At 46.5% G+C, this 26,097-nt stretch overlaps 1 protein-coding gene across 2 annotated transcripts in view; it reads left to right on the forward strand.

The window, feature by feature from the left end:
• The window catches only part of LOC138663408 (oocyte zinc finger protein XlCOF8.4-like), a 99,460-nt gene that overhangs the window by 9,703 nt on the left and 63,660 nt on the right, over window positions 1–26,097 (forward strand). For both annotated transcript variants that reach the window (XM_069749598.1, XM_069749599.1), the window contains exons 2-6: window positions 318–467; window positions 597–776; window positions 860–983; window positions 1,067–1,164; window positions 2,864–2,954. In XM_069749598.1, the coding sequence (XP_069605699.1) occupies window positions 390–467; window positions 597–776; window positions 860–983; window positions 1,067–1,164; window positions 2,864–2,954 (571 nt within the window). In that variant the 5' untranslated portion in view covers window positions 318–389. The remainder of the gene's footprint in view (window positions 1–317; window positions 468–596; window positions 777–859; window positions 984–1,066; window positions 1,165–2,863; window positions 2,955–26,097) is intronic.

The following is a 26,097-nucleotide window of genomic DNA, read 5'->3' on the forward strand; positions in this document are numbered from 1 at the left end:
AGTAGTTATTTCTCCTGTCATGTGTAATGAATATCTCCTGCAGTATTGCTAATGCCGATTCCAGTGTCGGTAAATGAGACGAAAATTAGCGTTATGGAAGATGAGTCTATGAGAAACGTATTCAGCTGCCGACTCCGAGGAAGAAACTGCTTGTTGTCTGTGGCCTAAATATATAGGTTTTATTAGTAGATGTAAAAACGAAAACTAAATACTGTAAAATAATAAATCTCATACAGTATGTTTCCCTTATTATCTCCAGTAATTGTATTATTACACAGGATTTTTATGATGTTGCATTGGCTCATCTTCTCATTCAGGTCTCTACAATATCGGATCCTGTCAGTGAAGATCTTCTATATAAGAGAATTTTCCTGATTTACCCATCAAGGATGGATATGGACAGAGACAAGATGGCGGAGAGGATATTACACCTCACCCTAGAGATCCTCTTCCGGCTTACTGGAGAGGTGAGAGATTCTGATGACGTCACATTACATCATTCTTATCTATGGGAATAACAGATGGACAGAACTGGAGAGGTGAGGACTCTGGAAATGTCTGTAGTGAGATTTATTAATGTGTCTCTCCATAACCAGGATTTCACAGTAGTGAAGAAGACCTCTAGTGAGCGCTGTCAGGACCCTGTGTCTGAGGGATGGGGAAGACCCCTGAGCCCAATCACGGGGCCTCAACCTCACCCCCTGATACATGAGGACTTCAATGACCAGAAGATCCTAGAACTCACCTACAAGATGATTGAGCTGCTGACTGGAGAGGTGACACTGCTGGGAATGATGGGACATTTTGCAGTAATGCTATGAAGGGATCGGGGGGATGACTGTATCATTGCATGTGTTAGGTTCCTATAAGGTGTCAGGATATCACTGTCTATTTCTCCATGGAGGAGTGGGAGTATTTAGAATTACACAATAATCTGTATGAGGACGTCATGATGGAGGTTCCCCAGCCCCTCACATCACCAGGTAATAGACAGGACTAAATACACATGGCCTATAATTATCTGTATGTAAAGAATGAATTCAGTCCCTGTATGTGTTTCCTCCAGATCTATCCAGTAAGAGGACAACACCAGAGAGCTGTCCCCGTCCTCTTCTTCCACAGGACTGTAAACAAGAAGATCCCAATGTTACTGAGGATTATCAGGTAGATGGAGAGAAGGTGTCATGACATCTCTCCTATGATGTGTAGATGTCGGTGATGGTCTTGTGCTCAGTCTTGTTTTATCCCCCAGTATTATATACTAGCTATTGAACCCGTTCTACGCCCGGGTGGCTAGCATCTATATTGGTATATGGTTTCCATCCTGGTATGTGCTGCTCCATCCTGCGTCCCCATCCTGTCATTTGCTGCACCCATCCTGCGCCCCCATTCTGTCATGTGCTGCACCCATCCTGCACCCCCATTCTGACATGTGCTGCTCCCATCCTGCACCCCCATTCTGACATGTGCTGTTCCCATCCTGCGCCCCCATTCTGACATATGCTGCTCCATCCTGCATCCCCATCCTGCCATGTGTTGCACCCATCCTGCGCCCCCATTCTGTCATGTGCTGCTCCCATCCTGCGCTCCCATTCTGTCATGTTCTGCACCCATCCTGCGCCTCTATTCTGTCATTTGCTGCTCCCATCCTGTCATGTGCTGCTCCCATCCTGTGCCCCCGTTCTGTCATGTGCTGCTCTCATCCTGCGCCCCCATCCTGTCATGTGCTGCTCCCATCCTGCGCCCCCGTTCTGTCATGTGCTGCTTCCATCCTGCGCCCCCGTTCTGTCATGTGCTGCTCCCATCCTGCGTCCGTTCTGTCATGTGCTGTTGCCATCCTGCGCCCGTTCTGTCATGTGCTGCTCCCATCCTGCTCCCCTGTTCTGTCATGTGCTGCTCCCATCCTGCACCCGTTCTGTCATGTGCTGCTGCCATCCTGCGCCCGTTCTGTCATGTGCTGCTCCCATCCTGCGCCCCGTTCTGTCATGTGCTGCTGCCATCCTGCGCCCGTTCTGTCATGTGCTGCTGCCATCCTGCGCCCGTTCTGTCATGTGCTGCTGACATCCTGCACCCGTTCTGTCATGTGCTGCTCCCATCCTGCGCCACCATTCTGTCATGTGCTGCTGCCATCCTGCGCCCGTTCTGTCATGTGCTGCTGCCATCCTGCGCCCGTTCTGTCATGTGCTGCTGCCATCCTGCGCCCCCGTTCTGTCATGTGCTGCTGCCATCCTGCGCCCGTTCTGTCATGTGCTGCTGCCATCCTGCGCCCGTTCTGTCATGTGCTGCTGCCATCCTGCGCCACCATTGTATTATATGCCCCCCATAAGACGCTCCAGTGTGTATGCCCCCGTATGCTGCTGCCATATAAAAAAAAAAAAAAATACCATACTCACCTATCGTCCGGCTCCACTGCAGGTGTGTCTTCAAGAAAATGGCGCCGGAAAGCGCGGACTGCGCAGGCGCCGATTCCGGCAGCAGGAATCGGCGTCCGCGTTTTCCGGCGCCGGCGTCACAGCAGAGGAGCCAGGAGACGGAGCCGCACGCAGCGCTGGAACGGAGGACAGGTGAATATAATACTCACCCTCCTGGCGCTTCCACGGTCCCTGATTCTCCGGTGGAGATCGCGGTATGCGTTCAGTGTTTATGCATACCGCGATCTTCTGGGAGCGTCACTCTGTGGGGGCCAGACTGCGCCGGCGCTTGCGCCTGTGCAGTCTATAAAGGCTTCGGACAGAGTGACGCTCCCAGCGTTATATTATAGATATTATTCTTGTGTAATCAGAATGGTGGAGATGGCAAGATTAGATCTGATCATAGATGTGACTTCTCCATCTGTCTGTGACTTTTACAATATTTGATTCAGGGTGAAGATCTGACCCATATTAATACTACAGAGACATATGTGAGGGGTGATGAGCGGTGTAAAGAGGACATTCCCACATATGACTACCCAGGTGAGTAGTAACCACTAAATGCAGAGAAGTCATAGATTCTTCTCAGTCACCGGCTGTGGCTGCTTTATCGGTGGTGTAGTTCGGACGTATTACCATGATCACCATTTTGCCTCTAGACCACAACATTCTCCTCCATTCAAAACTGTTCAAATGACTTTGGGCATTGAAAGCCCTTTTCTATAGAACTTCAACCTGGTAGATCCCCCTACCCCTTGGGTTTAGGAGACACTGTTACCTGCCCAGATCTGTAAACTATAAAGCCAAATGACAGCGTACGTAGAATGTGCTGACAAGATATGATATTTTTCTTCAAGTGATTTTTCTGATGGTCCTGTAAGAGAAAGCGGAGGGTAATGATGCTGTTGGCTTCCTAGTACCCTGAGATCTTATTAGATGAATCTCCCTTCTCTCCCATCTGTGCTGCTGAATGTGCTCATATGGTCCCTACAAGACCAGGTCCAGTCTTTCTGGCCAAGCTTCCGTTTTATGATTGACGACATTAAATGTGCAGTGAGGCCAAGTGTGAATTTCTGTACAATAACGGAGATTCCCTTTATTCTGACTTTTCAATTTGTATTAAAACCAACTAACTTCAAGGAGGATTGTGATAATCTACATAAAACACAACACACCTGTGCTATACCGTATCTTTTTCTCTTTGCCACGACAGCACCCACTGAGAGTGGGGATCCGCCCCTAGGAAACCTACAGAGAGATAAAAGGGGCGGCCCCCCCTCGCTCCTCAGTTGGTTTCCTGTTCCTAGAGGGGAACCTGCAGAGATTTCTCTCTGAAGATTGTTAAGAAGAAGAATTGCTGCCTGTGCAGTTTCTGGTATAGCGGCAGGGGCTCCAGTGCGGGTGGCAGTTGGGGGAATGTTGCTGCTGGCTCCCCCCTCTTCTGTGAAACATGAAATATGGGCATGTTAGCAACAGTCTCCTTGCTGGGACACTGGTTGCGTAGTCACATCACCAGGAGTGCGCTGCTTCAGAGGGCCGAAGGTAAGGCGCTGATCACCAACCGCAGGCGCTTAACTGAAGTCAATGTGTGCCGGGTCCGGTAAGGACCGCTGCTGGGGCGACGCGGTGACGCTGAGAAGCAGCATGGATTTGCACGCATGCGCGGTGGATCAGAGCACCCGGAAGTAGTTCGATACACTTCCGGGATTGCTATGGTGGATTAGGTAACGCAGCCTTGAGCGCCGGGGGCGTGGCGGTGACGGACAGCTTACATGCTGGATTAATGGAAGGTGACGCCCCCATGTCTGTCGGCTTGCTCTTTGTCCTGAAGGCCCCATGTAACGCTCCTTCCCCTGCAAAAAAAAAAAAAAAGGGGGTGTGTATGTGTGTGGATGAACTGCCATGACCTGGATATAAGGCACAAGCTGAGAGAGCTGAATGTGTGTGTGCTAACATGTCATCTCCTAGTGACAATATCGCGCGCTCACTGGAGGAGCTAATGTTACCAGTGCGTGACAGTGGCAAGAAAAGTAGTGGACACTCTAAACAGTGATTCCACAGATAAAACGGGGAGGGAGAGAAGATCAAACCGGTCTACACCACAGTCTAAGCAATCTTCCCTACAGCCGGTATCTTTTCAGATTATTCGTCAGGGTGAGTTTTGGGAGAAAATTTTTAAGCTGATGGTCGCCTGTTTTTGTTTTATATATTCATAGGCCAAAAAAACTGGGAAAACCAAACATAAGCAATGTGCTTTATGTTCTGAACCCCTGCCAGATACCTATCTGAAGAGATTATGCCAGTTTTGTATAAATAGTACCTTACAGGAGGAAGGCTCAGTCAAGATGGAGGACACTCGTTTAATGATCCGTGAGGAACTACAGTCCTTAGCTGAACCAAGTACTAAATTATAGAGGAAGTCCGGCAGGAAAATGAGCTCATCCACAGCAGAGTCCTCTTCTGAGAGTAGGGAAATAAATTTGGATGTATCACAGGCGTCTTTATCCTCGGATGAGGAGGAATATGTGTGTTTTCCAACGGATGGTATTAATAATTTAGTTAGACCCATTGTGTCTCTCACGGACTTATCAGAGTCTAAAGAGCCCCAAACTCCCCAAGAGGTTATGTTCCCAGGCCTTTCTCAGCGGAAGGGTCACATTTTTCCTGTGATACAGACAATTAAGGATCTTGTTAACAAAATAATGGGACAAACGGGGGCAAAAGGGTTTTGTGCCCGTAGCATCAAAAAGACGCTACCCGTTTGATGAGGATCTGGCCTCCTGGGCTAAAGTACCCAAGGTGAATGCAGCTGTGGCCTCTACTTCACGTCGCTCCTCCTTGCCGGTGGAGGATGTCGGAACCTTATCTAACCCAATGGACTGTAAATCGGATGCACTCTTAAAAAGATTCTGGGAAACTTGTATAGCTACGTTCAAACCAGCAATCTCAGCCACGTGCACAGGGAGGTCCATGCTTGTTTGGCTAGATCAGCTGGATCAAAATATAAAAAATGGAATATCCAGAGTCAAGTTTCGCTTTGCTATTCCCTTGATTAACCCCTTCCCGACCCATGACGCCACGTAGGCGTCATGAAAGTCGGTGCCAATCCGACCCATGACGCCTATGTGGCGTCATGGAAAGATCGCGTCCCTGCAGATCGGGTGAAAGGGTTAACTCCCATTTCACCCGATCTGCAGGGACAGGGGGAGTGGTAGTTTAGCCCAGGGGGGGTGGCTTCACCCCCCCGTGACTACGATCGCTCTGATTGGCTGTTGAAAGTGAAACTGCCAATCAGAGCGATTTGTAATATTTCACCTAAAAAAACAGGTGAAATATTACAATCCAGCCATGGCCGATGCTGCAATATCATCGGCCATGGCTGGAAACACTGATGTGCCCCCACCCCACCGATCGCCCCCCCCAGCCCTCCGATCTGTCCGGTACACTGCTCCGGCTCCCCTCCGTCCTGTGCTCCGCTCCCCCCCGTGCTCTTGTCCGCTCCCCCCGTGCTCCAATCACCCCCCCCGTGCTCCAATCACCCCCCCTGCACTCTGATCCAACCCCCCTGTGCTCCGTTCCACCCCCCCGTGCTCCGTTCCACCCCCCCTGTGCTCTGTTCCACCCCTCCCGTGCTCCGATCCACCCCCCCATGCTCCGATTCCCCCCCCCCCCCGTGCTCCCCCCTCCACCCCATCATACTTACCGATCCTGCCGGGGTCCGTCCGTCTTCTCCCTGGGCGACGCCATCTTCCAAAATGGCGGGCGCATGCGCAGTGCGCCCGCCGAATCTGCCGGCCGGCAGATTCATTCCAAAGTGCATTTTGATCACTGAAATAGATTATATCTCAGTGATCAAAATAAAAAAAATAATAAATGACACCCCTCCCTTTGTCACCCCCATAGGTAGGGACAATAAAAAAATAAAGAATTTTTATTTTTTCCACTAATGTTAGAATAGGGTTAGGGCTAGGGCTAGGGTTAGGGTTTCGGTATGTGCACACGTATTCTGGTCCGCTGCGGATTTGATAAATCCGCAGTGCTAAACCGCTGCGGATTTATCGCGGATTTACCGCGGTTTTTCTGCGCATTTCACTGCGGTTTTACAACTGCGATTTTCTATTTGAGCAGTTGTAAAACCGCTGCGGAATGCGCACAAAGAAGTGACATGCTGCGGAATGTAAACCGCTGCGTTTCCGTGCAGTTTTTCCGCAGTATGTGCACAGTGATTTTTGTTTCCCATAGGTTTACATTGAACTGTAAACTCATGGGAAACTGCTGCGGATCCGCAGCGTTTTCTGCAGCGTGTGCACATACCTTTAGAATTAGGCTATGTGCACACGGTGTGGATTTGGCTGCGGATCCGCAGCGGATTGGCCGCTGCGGATTCGCAGCAGTGATCCATCAGGTTTACAGTACCATGTAAACCTATGGAAAACCAAATCCGCTGTGCCCATGGTGCGGAAAATACCACGCGGAAACGCTGCGTTGTATTTTCCGCAGCATGTCAATTCTTTGTGCGGATTCCGCAGCGTTTTACACCTGTTCCTCAATAGGAATCCGCAGGTGAAATCCGCACAAAAAACACTGGAAATCCGCGGAAAATCCGCAGGTAAAACGCAGTGCCTTTTTACCCGCAAATTTTTCAAAAATGATGCTGAAAAATCTCACACGAATCCGCAACGTGGGCACATAGCCTTAGGGTTAGGGTTGGAATTAGGGTTGTGGTTAGGGGTGTGTTGTGGTTAGGGTTGTGATTAGGGTTATGGCTACAGTTGGGATTAGGGTTAGGGGTGTGGGGGGGTTAGTGTTGGAGGTAGAATTGAGGGGTTACCACTAGTGTTGAGCATTCCGATACCGCAAGTATCGGGTATCGGCCGATACTTGCGGTATCGGAATTCCGATACCGAGATCCGATACTTTTGTGATATCGGGTATCGGTATCGGATCAATAGGGATGTGTAAAATAAAGAATTAAAATAAAAAATATTGATATGCTCACCTCTCCGGCGGCCCCTGGACATCACGCTGCTAACCGGGAGGCTTCTTTGTTTAAAATGCGCGCCTTTAGGACCTGCGAATGACGTCGCGGCTTCTGATTGCTCGCGTGCCGGTCACATGGGCGGCACGCGACCAATCAGAAGCCGGGACGTCATTCGCAGGTCCTAAAGGCGCGCATTTTAAACAAAGAAGCCTCCCGGTTAGCAGTGTGATGTCCAGGGGCCGCCGGAGAGGTGAGCATATCAATATTTTTTATTTTAATTCTTTATTTTACACATCCCTATGGATCCCAGGGCCTGAAGGAGAGTTTCCTCTCCTTCAGACCCTGGGAACCATGAGAATACCTTCCGATACTTGATGTCCCATTGACTTGTATTGGTATCGGATATCGGTATCGGCGATATCCGATATTTTTCGGGTATCGGCCGATACTATCCGATACCGATACTTTCAAGTATCGGACGTATCGCTCAACACTAGTTACCACTGTTTAGGCACATCAGGGGTCTCCAAACGCAACATGGCGCCACCATTGATTCCAGCCAAACTTGCATTCAAAAAGTCTAATGGTGCTCCCTCACTTCCGAGCCCCGAAGTGTGCCCAAACAGTGGTTTACCCCCACATATGGGGTATCGGTGTACTCAGGACAAACTGCGCAACAATTACTGGGGTCCAATTTCTCCTGTTACCCTTGTGAAAATAAAAAAATGCTTGCTAAAACATCATTTTTGAGGAAAGAAAAATGATTTTTTTATTTTCACGGCTCTGCGTTGTAAACGTCTGTGAAGCACTTGGGGGATCAAAGTGCTCACCACATATCTAGATAAGTTCCTTTCGGGGTCTAGTTTCTAAAATGGGGTCACTTGTGGGGGGTTTCTACTGTTTAGGCACACCAGGGGCTCTGCAAACGCAACGTGACGCCCGCAGACCATTCCATCAAAGTCTGCATTTCAAAAGTCACTACTTCCCTTCTGAGCCCCGATGTGTGCCCAAACAGTGGTTTACCCCCACACATGGGGTATCAGCGTACTCAGGAGAAACTGGACAACAACTTTTGGGGTCCAATTTCTCCTGTAACCCTTGGGAAAATAAAAAATTCTGGGCTAAATAATTATTTTTGAGGAAAGAAAACGTATTTATTATTTTCACGGCTCTGCATTATAAACTTCTGTGAAGCACTTGGGGGTTCAAAGTGCTCACCACACATCTAGATTAGTTCCATTGGGGGTCTAGTTTCCAAAATGGGGTCATTTCTGGGGGATCTCCAATGTTTAGGCACACAGGGGCTCTCCAAACGTGACATGGTGTCCGCTAATGATTGGAGCTAATTTTCCATTTAAAAAGCCAAATGGCGTGCCTTCCCTTCCGAGCCCTGCCGTGCGCCCAAACAGTGGTTTACCCCCACATATGGGGTATCGGCGTACTCAGGACAAACTGGACAACAACATTTGGGGTCAAATTTCTCCTATTACCCTTGGCAAAATAGGAAATTCCAGGCTAAAAAATCATTTTTGAGGAAAGAAAAATTATTTTTTAATTTCATGGCTCTGCGTTATAAACTTCTGTGAAGCACCTGGGGGTTTAAAGTGCTCACTAGGCATCTAGATAAGTTCCTTGGGGCGTCTAGTTTCCAAAATGGGGTCACTTGTGGGGGAGCGCCAACGTTTAGGCACACAGGGGCTCTTCAAACGCGACATGGTGTCCGCTAACGATGACGATAATTTTTCATTCAAAAAGTCAAATGGCGCTCCTTCCCTTCCAAGCCTTACCATGTGCCCAAACAGTGGTTTACCCCCACATGTGAGTTATTGGTGTACTCAGGAGAAATTGCCCAACAAATTTTTTTTTTTAAATTCGTTTATTAATTACAGGACAGATCATACACACATTTGCTTGTATTCATCATTATCCATTAGTTAGTTACAGAAAATTACCATACATAGCCATGTATAAAATATTATAAAGATAATAAACTGTGTATGCTAATCATTAACATCTTATTTGAACCTTAACTACATTAACTTCTAATAAAGCCTCCAAAACTAACATAACATAGTGCCTCTTGCAGGAGAGTTCTAAATAGACTCCGCCCTGTGAGTGAATAGTGTCTGCATAATCATATACCCTTTTTTATGCGTATACTGAGTTATCTTGACCTAAACAGTATGACAGGATGAGTTCCATCTTCCCCATATCTTCTCAAATTTGGCTGGACAACCCCTGTTTTGATACAGCGTCCGCTCATATGGAATAATTGAGTTCACTAAGTCAATCCATGCTCTAAGAGATGGACAGGAACCTCCCATCCAACGCATTGCTAACACCTTTCGTGCCATAAATAGCGATTCTCTCAGAAAGATTCCCGTGTGGTAATCCCAAGTCTCTGCCCCCCACACCCCAAACAGGCATACCAGTGGCTCAAGTGGAACAGGGATCAACACCAAGGATGTCAATAGTACCGTTACCTCTCTCCAAAATTGAAAAACAACAGGACATTTCCATATCATATGAATGAAATCTGCGTCACTGGAATGACACCTCAAGCAGTCTGATGAATGAAGATGGCCCATTTTAAATAGACGAGTCGCGGTCAAATAGGATTGATATATAATATACAGTTGGGTCATCCTATTATTGATTGATGGGGAGACCTTAGTTGGGGATTCCAAGATTTCATCCCATTCTTCTCCTAGTGTATCTGGAAGTAGCCTCCCCCATTTTCCCTTAATTAAATCTAAGGTGGATTCTTCGCCTATGGATAACATATAGGTATATAAAGAGGAGATGAGTCCCTGAGGCCCTTGTGATTTGAGAATTCCTATTAATGGTAAAGTTGAAATAGTTCTACCTGCACCCGTATGCCGTACATATGATTGGAAAGCAGATCTTAATTGTAAATAGCGGAAAAATTGAGATCTCGGTATATTGTGAGTATTTTGTAATTGTTCAAAAGAAACAAAAATTCCTTGGCTATGTATATCACTCACTGTGAGGACACCATACGATATCCAAAATTCAGTAGATGGATGGCCTAATAATCCCGGGAAATAGCTATTGTTCCACAGTGGCATTTCGGCTGCTATATCAACAGATTTTGTAACTTTTTTAATTTGCCTCCATATCGATCGAGCCAATCGGAGCAAAGGAAGCAAATGAGGGACAGTAATTTTCTCCATTTCCAAAAAACCCAGCGGGCAATCAATTTGAGCTGAATGTAATACATGGCTTTCAGAGTTGGGAAGAGACTCCCCGGGCATCCACTTATTTATCATTTTAGCCTGCCCAGCAAGGTAATACAGATAGAAGTCCGGCAAGGCCGCCCCACCCCCCTGTTTGGGTCTCTGCAGAGTGGATAATTTAAGTCTAGGCCTAGCCTTCCCCCATATGAAGGATGTGGTAAGGGAATTCAGGGTTGCAAAGAAAGATTTAGGTATTAAAACGGCACTATGTTGAAGACAATAGCTCAATTTTGGGAGTAATATCATTTTGATCAGGTTAATACGACCAGCCACAGATAGCGGGAGCTTGTCCCAGGTAGCAAATTTAGATTTAACCACGTCCAGTAGTGGATATATATTGAGATACAAATCTTGGTGACTGCATTGAGACATATGTATTCCAAGGTACTTAAAATTGGAGACAATGGGCAGCAGCGAGAGGGTTTCAAGGCATGGCATTGGGGTATGGGAGAGAGGCATCAAAGCAGATTTATCCCAATTTATATATAGACCAGAAAATTTACTAAATTTATCAATCATCGTTATTACTTTTGGTAATGTATCTTCTGTCTGGTCCATAAACACCACCATATCGTCTGCATAAAGACCAATAATGTCCACCCGATCAGCAATATGTATCCCTTTAATGTCTACAGAGGACCTTATCCGTATTGCCAGGGCTTCTATAGCCAAGGCAAATAGAGCTGGGGAGAGAGGGCATTCCTGGCGAGTTCCCCTATGCAAGGAAAATGGTGCAGATACAGAACCGTTTACCACCATACGTGCCCCAGGTTTCGCATATAGTGTACCTATCCCTCTTAGAAATTTATTCCCAAACCCATATTTCCGTAGGCATGCAGTTAAAAAGGACCACTCAAGGGAGTCAAAAGCCTTAGCTGCATCCAACGAAACCAATGCCCACTTATTGTCCGGCTCTAATGAACTATATTGAATGACCGATTGCACTCTTCTAATATTAATAGAGGTATTTTTCCCGGGCATAAAGCCAGTTTGATCTGGGTGTATGAGATCTAATATGATCGCATTCAATCTAGTAGCCAGAATTTTAGTGAAAATTTTGTAGTCCACATTCACTAAAGAAATTGGTCTATATGATCCACAATCCAGAGGATCCTTCCCCTCCTTCCTAAGCACGATAATATTAGCATCATAAAACGATTCGGGTACCGATTCTCCCTCCCATATTCCCCTAAGTACCTTCAGCAATATAAGTGCTAATTTATCACGGTATTTCCTATAAAATTCAATGGGAAATCCATCAGGTCCCGGGGCCTTCCCAGTAGCCATATCTGCTATAGCATGTTCTACCTCTTCCAGAGTAAATTCAGCCTCCATAAGAGCTCGTTGGGATGGACTCAGCGAGGGGAATGTTATATCCGATAAATAATCCAGGCATTCGTCGACATCTAAACCACTCTTAGACTTATACAACGAAGTATAATAATCATAAAAGCCCTGAAGTATTCCATCAGTAGAGGACACCAATGAGCCATCGGACACCCGGATCTGCAATATTGTGTTGGAGGTGCTATGTTGGCGCACCAAGAAGGCCAGGAGTGTGCTGGCCTGATTCTCTAGCTCAAAGTAGGACTGACGAGTAAAAAATAATTTGCGCTTTGACTTAGCATCTGTATGTTGGGTATACAATCTCTGGGAAGTAAGCCACTCAATTCTGTTACTGCTGGACTGATTAGCTATATAAGTGGCCTCCTAGTCTTTTAATCTTTGCTCTATCTCCTCGTCCTCCCTCGCCGTCACCCTCTTAATATAGGAAATAGTAGAAGACAAGCATCCTCTCAAGTATGCCTTCAGGGTATCCCAGAATAGACCAAGGTTTTGGATTTCCGAATGTGTCAGCACAAAGCTATTCAACTGATCAACCGTCCTATCACTAGAGTCTATCAATTTTAACCAAAAGGGATTTAATTTCCAGGACCTATTGCTATTATCGGATTGCCCATATTTAAGTTTAAGAATGATCGGGCTATGATCTGAGATCCCCCGGTTACCATGTTCAATGCTATCCACCCATAACGCCAAGCCACCCGACCCAAATATATAGTCTATTCGAGATAAAGACTGCCTAGTAGACGAGTGGCAGGTGTACCCCTTAACTTCTGGATGGTTTATTCTCCATAAATCTAACCACCCACTCCCTTCCATAAACAGTGCTAATTGTGAGGGGTGTTGAGGCACAGCTTCCCCTGAGTCCACATCGTCCAATCTCAATCTATCCATGGACTGATTCATTATTAAATTAAAGTCTCCCATACAGATAACATTGGCTTCCGGATATTTTAAGGAGAAGCCCAGAGCCATACGTAGGATTGACATGTTAGCAGGAGGGGGGTTATAGATACACAACAACACATACTCTCGTGAGTTAATAAATGCATGCACAAAGACGAAACGACCCTCCGGATCACGTCTCGCCTCTTTAGCCTCCCATCTGACCTCTTTGTGTATCAGCAGAGAGACCCCTCTTGAATAGCTAGTGTGGAATGCGTGTAGGGACCATTGTACCCATGGCTTTTGCATACATCGAGCCGTGTCTCTTGTCAAATGTGTCTCTATCAGAGCTACAACTTGAGGGTGATATCTTTTAATCTGCGAAAACACCTTAATTTTCTTTCGAGGAGTTTTTATACCTCGTATGTTCCAGGTCATACATATAAGTTCAGCCCCCATATTTACTCTTAAAGGGAGCATTGATACATATCATTATCATTCGAGTGCAGTCTAGCGGCATCACACAGAGCAAAGAGTTAGCATTAGAGGCAACCATGCTTAGTAAACATCCAAAACTAGTATATAAAACTAAACAAAACTTGAACAGTAGGGGAGCATATTTCCATACTCCCACAGTCAAATTGAATAGGGGATACCCTCACTGGACTCAGTGTCCGGTAATGTTGATATTTTCCGCACCCAGGCAGAAAGCTCTATCTATGTTGCCATTAATCAGGGAACTCAGGTTAGGAGTCTTCTGCATTCGACCCCCCGCGAGACCGCAACCACTCGGTCGCCTCCGCTGGATCCGTGAAGAATAAGGAGGAGCCCTTATGAACGATACGAAGCCGGGCCGGATAAAGCATGGAGTAAACGATGTTCTTATCTCTAAGTTGTTTCTTGATATCCATAAATCGTGCTCGCTGCTTTTGAAGTTCCATGGAAAAATCTGGAAAAATCGATATGGTAGCATTATCGAATTTGATGAGGCCCTTCTGTCGTGCCAAGCGGAGGATGATATCTCTGTCTCTACAATTAAGGAGACGCGCCAGGAAAGGCCGCGGCGGGGCTCCAGGAGGAAGAGGCCTGGTCGGGACCCTATGGGCCCTTTCCACCGCGAATGTCGAGGAGAATCCATCTCCCAGTGATGACTTGAGCCATTCCTCCAGAAACTGTTCAGGCTGCTGACCCTCCGACCGCTCCGGGAGACCTATAATTCGGATATTATTGCGGCGCAGTCTATTTTCCAAGTCGTCTGCCTTTTGCTTCCAGGCATTTACGGATCCGGCAGCTTTGGTCAGTTTAGCCTCCATAGGGGTGATAGTGTCTTCAATATGAGACACCCTTGTTTCAACCTCCGTGATGCGCCCTCTCATAGTTTGCATGTCATGACGCAGGCGTCCCACCTCAGTATGCACATCTTCTATTTTCTCCGTAAGAGCTGATCTAGTGAGGGAGATAGCCTGCATCAACTGCTCTGATGCCTGTTTAAGAGTCAGTTCATCCTCTCCTCCCTCCTCATTGCTGTCAGAGGGGCGTTCTTTACGTTGAGACGGTGTAGGATTATTTCTAAGATTGCGCACATTATCATGAGGATCATCTTTGGCATATTTTTTTAATTTTTCAGCAGCCGATGCTCCTCTAGGGTGCTGCATGATGGATACTCACAAGGGGATTTCACAAAGCGACCCAAGGAGTAATTATGGATAAGCTGTATTCTGATTTTGAGACTTGTATTATGGAGCCCGAGGTTATAAGACAGGAGTCCACTGGGCAGGCAGCTTAGGGTATCCGGTATATAAAGATAGCCGCTGTAACACTCAAGCCGTGCAATTCCACAGTTACCATAAGGGGAGCAGCTGAAAAGGGGTTAATCCCTGTAATGTTATGGCGTTAGCAGGGAAAATGTCCACCCGACAGGGGGGCGCAGGTCCCACTTTCTCAGGGCACACACTGCACCACCCCTACTTCTTCAGGCGTACACTCACCGCCCAGCGCCGCTGATAAGATTAGAAGCGCACTTTCCCTATCTGTCAGGGTGTGCGCTGATATGATGGCCGCTGCCCCAGGCACGTACCGCCACTTGCGTCAGTCCTCACGGCTTACCGGCACTATCCACCGCCACCGCCTCCAAGATGAGGGGGACCCGGCTCTAGCAGAGAGCAGCACCGCGTCCCGTATGTCTTTCCTGCTTCCCCTTGCAGGTCCCTCGTCGCGCCCACCAGTGCGGTCGGTCACCGCTGCCTCCGAGATGGTAGGAGGTCCAGCTCCGGCAATAAACAGCGCGGTGTCTTGTGCTCCCTAGCGCGCGCTCCCAAGATGGCCGCCGCTGCACATGGGGTTCTCCTGCCTGTTTTGGCTTCTGCAGCTCCCGGCTCCACGAATCTCCACAGCGGTCTCCCAGAAGGTCCACCAGACCCTCCGGTGCATGGGGTCCCGATCCGGGTTAGTACCGCTCGGTCACGCACAATATTTATAGCAAAAATCAGCTCAGGATGTATGGAGCTCTCCTAGGATGCCTCCTTCTTCTTCAGCTACATAGCCACGCCCCTGCCCAACAAATTTTAGGATCCATTTTATCCTGTTGCCCATGTGAAAATGAAAAAATTGAGGCTAAAAGAATTTTTTTGTGAAAAAAAAAGTACTTTTTCATTTTTACGGATCAATTTGTGAAGCACCTGGGGGTTCAAAGTGCTCACTATGCATCTAGATAAGTTCCTTGGGGCGTCTAGTTTACAAAATGGGGTCACTTGTGGGGGAGCTCCAATTTTTAGGCACACGGGGGCTCTCCAAACGTGACATGGTGTCCGCTAAAGAGTGGAGCTCCTTCCCTTCCAAGCCCTGCCGTGCGCCCAAACAGTGGTTTACCCCCACATATGAGGTATCAGCGTACTCGGGACAAATTGGACAACAACTTTCGTGGATCAGTTTCTCCTTTTACCATTGGGAAAATAAAAATAATTGTTGCTAAAAGATTTTTGTGACTAAAAAGTTAAATGTTTATTTTTTCCTTCCATGTTGCTTCTGCTGCTGTGAAGCACCTGAAGGGTTAATAAACTTCTTGAATGTGGTTTTGAGTACCTTGAGGGGTGCAGTTTTTAGAATGGTGTCACTTTTGGGTATTTTCAGCCATATAGACCCCTCAAACTGACTTCAAATGTGAGGTGGTCACTAAAAAAAATGGTTTTGTAAATGTCGTTGTAAAAATGAGAAATCGCTTGTCAACTTTTAACCCTTATAACTTCCTAGCAAAAAAAAAAATTGTTTCCAAAATTGTGCTGATGTAAAGTATACATGTGGGAAATGTTATTTTTAACTATTTTGTGTCACATAACTCTCTGGTTTAACAGAATAAAAATTCAAAATGTGAAAATTGCGAAATTTTCAAAATTTTCGCCAAATTTCCGTTTTTATCACAAATAAACGCAGAATTTATTGACCTAAATTTACCACTAACATGAAGCCCAATATGTCACGAAAAAACAAACTCAGAACCGCTAGGATCCGTTGAAGCGTTCCTGAGTTATTACCTCATAAAGGGACACTGGTCAGAATTGCAAAAAAAGGCAAGGTCATTAAGGTCAAAATAGGCTGGGTCATGAAGGGGTTAAAGGAGCTGCGGCCTTTTTGTCAGTCGCTTCTATAGACTCCCTGCGTTTAGCGGTTCGAACAGCTAGTTTAACCAATACAGCTCGCAGAGCATTATGGTTGAAAAATTGGAAGGGTGGTGCCCAATCCAGATCTAGTTTTGTGGGATGCCCTGTCGGGGTGAGTACCTTTTTTGGCACAGTTTTAGATGATATCCTGACTAAAGGTACCTTCACACTAAACGATATCGCTAGCGATCCGTGACGTTGCAGCGTCCTCGCTAGCGATATCGTTCAGTTTGACACGCAGCAGCGATCAGAATCCTGCTGTAATGTCGTTGGTCGGGGCTAGAAGGCCAGAACTTTATTTGGTCGCTGGCTCTCCCGCTGACATCGCTGAATCGGCGTGTGTGACACCGATTCAGCGATGTCTTCGCCGGTAACCAGGGTAAACATCGGGTTACTAAGCGCAGGGCCGCGCTTAGTAACCCGATATTTACCCTGGTTACCATCCTAAAAGTAAAATAAACAAACACTACATACTTACCTTCGACTGTCTGTCCCCGGCGCTGTGCTTCTCTGTACTGGCTGTGAGCACAGCGGCCGGAAAGCACAGCGGTGACGTCACCGCTCTGCTTTCCGGCCGCTGTGCTCACAGTGAGTGCAGGAAAGCACAGCGCCGGTGACAGACAGCCGAAGGTAAGTATGTAGTGTTTGTTTTTTTTACTTTTAGGATGGTAACCAGGGTAAACATCGGGTTACTAAGCGCGGCCCTGCGCTTAGTAACCCGATGTTTACCCTGGTTACCGGCATCGTTGGTCGCTGGAGAGCTGTCTGTGTGACAGCTCTCCAGCGACCAAACAGCGACGCTGCAGCAATCCGGATCGTTGTCTGGATCGCTGCAGCGTCGTTTAGTGTGAAGGTACCTTAAGGCAGGAGAGGGGGAAAAGGGATTTCCTAATCCATTCATTCCCTCTTACAGAAGAGCATTCAGGAAGTCTGCATTTGGCAGGAAAAAAGACTATAAAGATCCTTGGAACAATTAAGATTTCAGGCAGAATGGGAATCTGTTTAACAGACGTCCCTTCAAGCCGGCAGATAAATTCCGCTAGTTCCGCACTGCCAGTAGGGGGTAGATTACTGCATTTCGGTCACCAATGGGAAAAAACGGCTAATTCCTGGGCCACTGACATTGTAACATCAGGCCTAACCTTAGACTTTATCCGGAAACGTCTGGATTCCTTCCTATTGACTTCCTTAAAATCCCAGGTACAACAGAAAGCATTGGAGGTAGAAATTAGGAGTCTTTTATCCAAACAGGTGTTAGTAGAAGTTCCGGTATCCCAAAGAGGGAAGCCTGATGGTTCATTTAGAACCATAATTAATCTAAGAAAATTAAATACCTTTTTAAGATCTAAAACCTTCAAAATAGAGTCTATACGTTCAGGCATTAAAGTTTTATTTCCCGGTTGTTATATGGCAGTTTTAGAGCTTAAGGATGCATATTACCATCTGCCCATACACAATTCACATCAACAGTTTATTTGGGTAGCGGTCACAATGGGGTCTGTCATTTACAATTTAGAGCTATGCCCTTCGGGTTATCTATGGCTCCCCGATTCTTTACAAAATTATTTGAGGTAATGCCTTTTTTACGGGTTAAAGACACCCTAATCATTCCATACCTAGATGACCTCCTCATTGTAGGAAAATCCCCCCTTCAATGTGAACAGAAACTAGAGGATATAGTATCTTCTTTACAATCACTTGGCTGGATTATCAATTGGGAAAAATCCAGACTTCAGCCAGTGACCTGCCAAATGTTCCTTGGGCTTCTTCTGGATTCGGTAAGCCAGAAATGTCTGCTTCCTGATGCAAAAAAAGACATCCATTATTAATCATGGAAGGCTGGCAGTTGATAAACATAGTATGTCCTTAAGGAAGACCATGTCCTTACTGGGTTCATTAACCTTTTGTATTCCCGCAGTACAGTGGGCTCAGCTACACACTAGGAAATTACAAAAATTTGTTTTACAGGAAGATACCAGATTGCAGGGACATTTAGAATGCACACTATTCCTGCCATTAGATGTAGTTCACTCCCTTAAATGGTGGTTAAACCCAGTTAATCTCTCGGCTGGAGTTCCTTGGGTGATGGCTCCCTCAAACATAATTACCACAGATGCTAGTCCTTGGGGCTGGGGAGCACATTTTAAGGATGAGGTGGTTCAGGGTCAATGGTCTAGAGCAGAGATTAGGGACTCTTCTAATGTGAAGGAATTAAGGGCAATTTATTATGCCATACTTAACTTTCATCCGCAGCTACAAGGTTCCCATACGAGGATTCAGTCTGACAACACCACCTCAGTAGCTTACCTAAACCATCAAGGAGATACGCGGTCAAACACCCTCATTAGCATTACAACAAGCATGAATCTAGCCGAGAAACATCTGTTGTCCCTATCGGCCGTTCATATCAGAGGTATAGACAATTTCCGGGCAGATTTTCTCAGCCGCCACACCTTACATCAGGGAGAATGGATGCTCAGCAGGCGAATCTTCAGGATTATAACTAGCCGATGGGGAATACCTCAGATAGACTTGTTTGCGACAAGACGCAACAGGCAGGTCAAAAGATTCGCCTCGTGCAGGCAGGACAATCCAGACATATTCGACGCCCTACTGATTCCATTGACATTCTATCTGGCCTATGCCTTTCCCCCATGGAATCTTCTTCCTATAGTCATCAGGAAGATAATAGAAGGGGCAAGAGTACTGTTAATAGCTCCTTTTTGGTCCAAAAGGCCATGGTTTTCATGGCTAACAGCGATGTCAATTTCCGATCCGTGGATTCTTCCGGAGACCAGAGACCTACTCTCACAAGGCCCCTTCTTCCACCTTGACGGTATGGAATTTGAGAGGCAACTATTAACACTTAGAGGATTTTCGGTGGGTTTAGTAAATACCCTCTTAAAAAGTAGAAAACCATCCACTACTAAAATATACACTAAAGTCTGGAGAAAATTCTTAGTTTTATACAGCGGCTGTAGCTACGGAGATACCTATATTTCCCATATTAGAGTTTCTACAAAAGGGACGTGAATTCGGCCTATCAGTAAATACTTTAAAAGTGCAAATTTCAGCTCTAGGGGCCCTTTATAATCAGGACATTGCAAGTAATAGATGAGTTTCTCGTTTCATATCTGCGTGCCGACGTTCAAACCCTGTCCATATACCTCAGGTCCCACCATGGGATTTAAATTTAGTTCTGGATGCATTAACAGAAAGCCCATTCGAACCTATCCAGGTAGCCTCAATAAAATTTGCCTCGTTAAAAACTATATTATTAGTAGCTTTGGTGTCTGCTAGGAGAGTGAATGACCTCCAAGCTTTATCAATTGATACACCTTTTTTTTATCAATATGGCCTGATAGAATAGTCTTAAAAACAGACCCATCCTATCTTCCAAAAGTAGCTACTAAATTTCATAGGACACAAGAAATCTTCATTCCTACTTTTCATGAGAACTACTCGACACCAGAGGAAGAGAAGCTACATACCCTGGATGTAAAAAGGACTGTTTTGGCCTATTTAGATAGAACTAAGGCCTGGAGGCAGAGCAGGGCTCTCTTTGTCTCTTTTCAGGGTAATAAGAAGGGCTCCAGAGTTATAAAAAAAAATACGCTGTTTTGCTGGATTAGAGATGCCATAATGCTGGCATATAAGGCCAAAGGAAGAGATCCACCAGAAAATGTGGGAGCGCATTCTACAAGAGCCATATCGGCTTCCTGGGCAGAAAAGGCGGACGTTCCAATAGATCTTATATGTAAGGCCGCTACCTGGTCTTCGCCTTCTACCTTTTATAGGCACTATAGTCTAGACCTATCATCTTCTTCTGACTTAGTCTTTGGAGTATCAGTTCTTGACACGGTGGTCCCACCCAGGTGATTGTCTCTGTAAATCTCACAGTGGGTGCTGTCATGGCAAAGAGAAAAAAACGGATTACTTACCGGTTATCCTCTTTTATAGAGCCCACGACAGCCCCCACTCACATCCCTCCCTTATTATAGTAACACATGGTACTTTGGTGGTAAGGAGTTAATGGTAAACTGTAAATAATAAGAAATTGTAAATATGTATATATAATTATTATGGAGCTTATTGACTAAAACCTGGTGGCGGTTCCTCCCATTCTCTGTAATACAACTGAGGAGGGAGGGGGGGCCGCCCCTTTTATCTCTCTGTAGGTTTCTTGTTCCTAGGGGCGGATCCCCTCTCTCAGTGGGTGCTGTCATGGGCTCTATAAAAGAGCATTGCAGGTAAGTAATCAGTTTTTTCGCTTTGTAAGATGCACTTTTTTCCCCCAAAGATGGGGGGGGTGTCTTGCAAAGCATACATGCCTTACCGATACCATGGATGTAGGCCGCAGGCTGGGATGAGGGGGTGTCTCCGGTGCCCAGCAGTGTTGCGTGAGTGTCCGGCGCTGCCCGGGGCCCTGCTGACATTTTGCGACAGGCTAAAGCCCCGGTAATTCCACGGTCCCCTGTGCGGTGGACTTCGGAAATATGGCCGCTGCCGGGGGTGGCGCATGCACAGATCTGATCTCGGGACCAAGATCTCGAGAGATGAGATTTCAGCTTTGATATCTCATCTCTTGAAATCTTGGTCCTGAGATCACCATCTACGCATGCGCCGCCCCTGGCGGCAGCCATATTCCCGGAGTCACACACACAGGGAACCATGGAATTATCGGGGCTCTGGCCTGTCGCAAAATGTCAGCCGGACACCCACGCAGCACCGCTGGGTACCGGAGACACCTGCAGCACCGGCCAACAACCGCCGGCCACCCTGAGACACCCGGCAGCACCACCGGACACGCACCAGCACAAGACCCCCGCACCAGGGTGCAGCACATTGGAGCTCCCCCTCATCCTGGCCTGCAGCATCACCCCACTCCTGCCTCCTTCAGCAGCAACTTGAAGACACAAAAAGAGCACAGTGAGGTCAAAAATACTCTGTTGTAAAAAAAAATCACAGTAATAAGCAAGTGCTAGTCAAAAGATGGAAAAAAACAGGGTATTTAGTTGATACTTTTTTTTTGCCAAAAAAAAGTATACTAAGCTGCTCCACCAATCATCAAGGTATACCCATATAGAGCAGTCCTACCTAATGTATATAATCCCTATCTGATGTATTTAAAAACCTGATCATCTGTATAGTACCTGTATAAGCAGGGTTCAGAGAGAGAATTTTCATGTGGACATGCTGGATGGAACAGCTTTGATGCAAATGACCCATAAGGAGTGGTGGACCCCCTAGTCTTGTAGAAACAATAGAACAATTACAGAACCAGAAACACATGAGCTACTTGCGCAATGAACAAGTCTGTAGGAACCTGTTCACCCTGGTAAGCAATAAGACGCATGGATTATAAAAAGCACCACTATTTTATTAAAAAATATTTTTTTCTTATTTTGCATATGTAATCAGCACCACATAAAGCCCCACCCCACAGCACGAGAATCTCATTAACTGAAAACTACAAATACTATAACCACAAGGTGGATTTCATCACCAGGTATCAATGTAATCAGTATAACGGCACCGACCTGACAGTGTCTGTAGGTTACTGTGCACAATCCTGCTGACAGGTTCCCTTTAAGACATCTCAGCTCTGCACTCTTATACACAGTTCTCTTTAAATGTGTAATCTTTTTTCTTTAAACTCATCTGATAGAAAATATTGGACCTTACGATAGTTTAGATTGTGAAGTCACTGAACCCCATGCTCTAATTACCCCAGAGAGGTTTAACCACTAGCTACTCATTTATTACTGATGGAGACTGTTCAGTTTGATCATTTCAGTAGTTGTCTATTGTCACAGTTTTTGATTACAGTAGTGTCCAAAATACTCTGATTTAACCTCTTCCTGCAGCCAATTTTGTGTTCTTAATCAGGCCCCATTTTTACAATCTGACGTGTGTCACTTTATGTGGTGTGATGCAGTGACCCCTGTAACAGGTAGTAATAGTGGTGTTTTCATGGGAGGCTGGCAGGGCTAGTTATGAGAGATGGGAGGGTCAAAATAGCCACACTCCCACCCAGGGGAGTGGTTACGGATATGTAATGTGACCAGGGTGTGGGTCACATGGTGTGAGTGAGGGGACCTGAATGGTCCATGTGCAAGGTCCTGGTAGAAACCTCGGTGTTGGGTGTGCTAGCCCTGAAGAGCACGTGGTGGGACTTTGCTACTGGTGGCTTGGGTATTGGACGGTCCCAGTGTGATCCTGGTCCCAGGCCACCTGTGTGATCCTGAGTAACCTGGGTGTTGGGAGTTCCTGGGAGTAGGACCGGATCCCTGAACAGCACGAGGTGAGGACAGGGATCTGCAGAGACAGTGACAGCTACTATGTGGGGAAGCTACAGTCCTTCGGTGGGTCTGGAACTGACTAGTGTGTGCCGGCTAGGCAAGTTGGTGATCCCCGTAGGTAGCTTCTCCGGAAAACAGGTCCCCGTGTGGTTCTGCAAGTGAAAACATGCAATGCTGACAAGCAGGTAATACCAGACTGTGTGTGTTTGGCTCCAGAGCAGCCTGAATGCTGGACTCGACCAAGAGTGTATGGTAACAGTCCTGAGGGAGCAGAGCCATGCTATGAACTCTGTTACTTAGTTTTGCTATACCATGAAGACTGTTGTTTTGTGATACTGGGGTTTATGGAGTAATAAACCCAGTTGAACTTTTGAAGAAAAACGTCTTGCTGTGTGTTATCACAAGGAGAAAAAGAAAGCCTATGCATAGAAGAGCGCACACCTGTTATGTAACAAAATAATTACCAACCTTTATTATGACAAAAACAAAGACACACCAATCAATTTAAAATCAATTAAAAACATGTAATGAACACACCCTTCCCCCTGGAGAAACAAACGACCAAAATAAGGTCCAATACTGCATAAATAGTATACCAAAACATTTTACATGAACAATATATTATGGCATGCAGAGATGTAAAAGCACAATATAAACTCTCACGGTAAAGGCAAGAATTGGGCGTCCCCAAAATAATCATGAACTATTTGAGCCAGAAAGAGAGTGTGCAATACCAAGTTATAGGTAGAAATATAAGAATGATTGAGCCCCTATTGAAAGGTATTTGTTACAGCCAAAAGCTGCAGCATAGTAATGGGAATAAACCTGCAGAGACAGGGAACAGGTGGCAAGTGGTCATGCCATTTCTATGCATGTTTGCAGCACCTTATTAATACATCTTGGATATTTTGATTATACTGGTGCACCTGTGATCCCATTGCTTACTTGCTGTATGTTATATCGCTGCCAAGCGAGTATTCCCCAACCCGTAAGTAAGTGCAATCTTACATATGGTGCTAGACTGCGGGCAACGGTCCAGAAAGCACGTGCAGAGTTGGTTGCTGTGGCTCGGCGGGGCCATGAAGATTGCAAGCATCGTGCTGTAGCTCGGCGGGTTACGAAGGTGACAAGCGGCTTGCTGTGGATCGGCTGGTCCACAAAGTTTGCGGTGGAGCCATACAGAGCATTGTGGAGTGTAGCTTAGGTTGCAGCAAGAGGTTCCAAAGCAGCTGGAGCTGCAGTGGCAGCAGCAGCGGCTTGTGATCGTCAGCCGGAGGTGCTGGTTGTTTGTAACTGCAGCAGGGGCTGTGGTAGTTCCAGCAGGAGCTGGTGCTGATGTGACATAAAAAAAAAAAAAAAACATTGGTGGACCAGGCCGTGCAGAGTCTTAAAGGGCCAGTGCAGCCCAGAGACATATTTTGTGTGTACTGTGTGAACTGGTGCTTAAGAGTACCGTGGGAGTCCACACGGTGTACCCCAGGGAAAGTGTAGTGTCCCAAAAAGGGGTGGTGTCCCTAGAAGTGGGCGGTAACCCAAATGGGGATGGTTGCCCAAAAAGGGTTGGAGTCCCAAAAAGGGGCAGTAACCCGAACTGCGATAGTTGCCCGAAAGGGGGTGGAGCATCCCGAAGGGGTGCCGCAGATGAATTGTTGCCCAGGGCATGTAAATTATGTGTGTCCGGTTTGCTGTGTAAACTATCCACCCGGTGAGAGTTTACAGAGGTGTGCCCTGCAGATGCATGATATGGAAATGTGCGGACTGGTCGATTCTGGGAGCCCGGTGACTCAGGTGAGGGTTGCACCCGAGGGATTTGAAATACCCGATAGGAGGGTCAGGGTCTCCTGCATCCATGGGCACACTAAGGACTATCCAGTGGCCAGGGTGGTCCTAGAGACGGCTAGGGACAGTGCAATTCATGATGTCGCCATAGTCTCAACCTCACCCTGTCCGGTGATAATTGGCCGGGACTTTGGGCTGTTCACAGACTTGTGAGAGAAAGGAGCTTTTTTACAGCAGGAGAATGGAGGGCTCTCAGCTGGTGGGGTTGCGTACCTTAAAGTATTTATTCCTCCCAAAGTTGAACGGTCAGATGCCAGATTGACCATGATGCCCAAACTAGACTGAGAGCGCCCTCGCGGCTTATAGGGCAAGGTGACTTGGGTACCTGGTCTCGAGGCCCCTGGGTTAAGACATGTCCAACCCCACAAGTTTGAACAGAGGGGGGATATATGATACAGTGACCCCTGTAACTGGTAGGGGGCGCTGCATGGTCTCTCCAGTATACGCACGGAGGCGTATTGAGGCCATGAGTGCATGGGAGTTGCATGCATAGCTGTGGTAATGAGACAAAGTTCGGCAGTGTGGTGAATGGCCGGTATGTGTATCGCAAAGGTAGACACTCTGTGCTGGCAGCCTGAAATATGTGATGTTCTGGGACCTGTAGTCCCACAAGTAATTGTGTTGTTTTCATGGGAGGCTGGCAGGGCTAGTTATGAGAGATTGGAGGTTCAAACTAGCCACACACCCACACTCCCACCCAGGGGAGTGGTTACGGGTATGTAATGTGACCAGGGTGTGGGTCACATGGTCTGAGTGAGGGGGCTTGAATGGTCCATGTGCAAGGTCCTGGTAGAAACCTCGGTGTTGGGTGTGCTAGCCCTGAAGAGCACGTGGTGGGACTTTGCTACTGGTGGCCTGGGTATTGGACGGTCCCAGCCAGGAATGGACGTCCTGAAGAGTACCCGTGGAGAATACAGAAGGCTAGCACTTGACTATTGTGGACGTGACAGTGCTAGTGAACGGAGCCAATGGTCCCATCAATCGTAGAAATGTATAGTCACTGCACTCATACTATGGAAAATATTTGTTTCCAGTGAAAAGTTTATTCAATTTTAGAAGTGATGTAGCGATAGGCAAAAACTTGTTCACAATATCGCTGAAACAGACAGAGAAAAAACATGCAATGAACATTTTCAAATCACAATATACATATATACAGTTGCCGAAGCATATATATGGTTTCAAACCCACATTTAGCGTGATTGCCAAGGAGTTATATCCAAAGATACAGGTATATGCTAACATGACATGTATGGTTGAAGGACAACATATAGAGCAGTGTTTCTCAACTCCAGTCCTCAAAACCCCACAACAGGTCATGTTTTCAGGATTTCCTTAGTATTACACAGGTGATAATTTCATCACCTGCTCAAGCATTAATTCCATCGCCTATGCAATACTAAGGAAATCCTGAAAACATGA

The sequence above is a fragment of the Ranitomeya imitator genome, chromosome 2 (assembly GCF_032444005.1).
Source record: "Ranitomeya imitator isolate aRanImi1 chromosome 2, aRanImi1.pri, whole genome shotgun sequence".
Taxonomy (NCBI): Eukaryota; Metazoa; Chordata; class Amphibia; order Anura; family Dendrobatidae; genus Ranitomeya; species Ranitomeya imitator.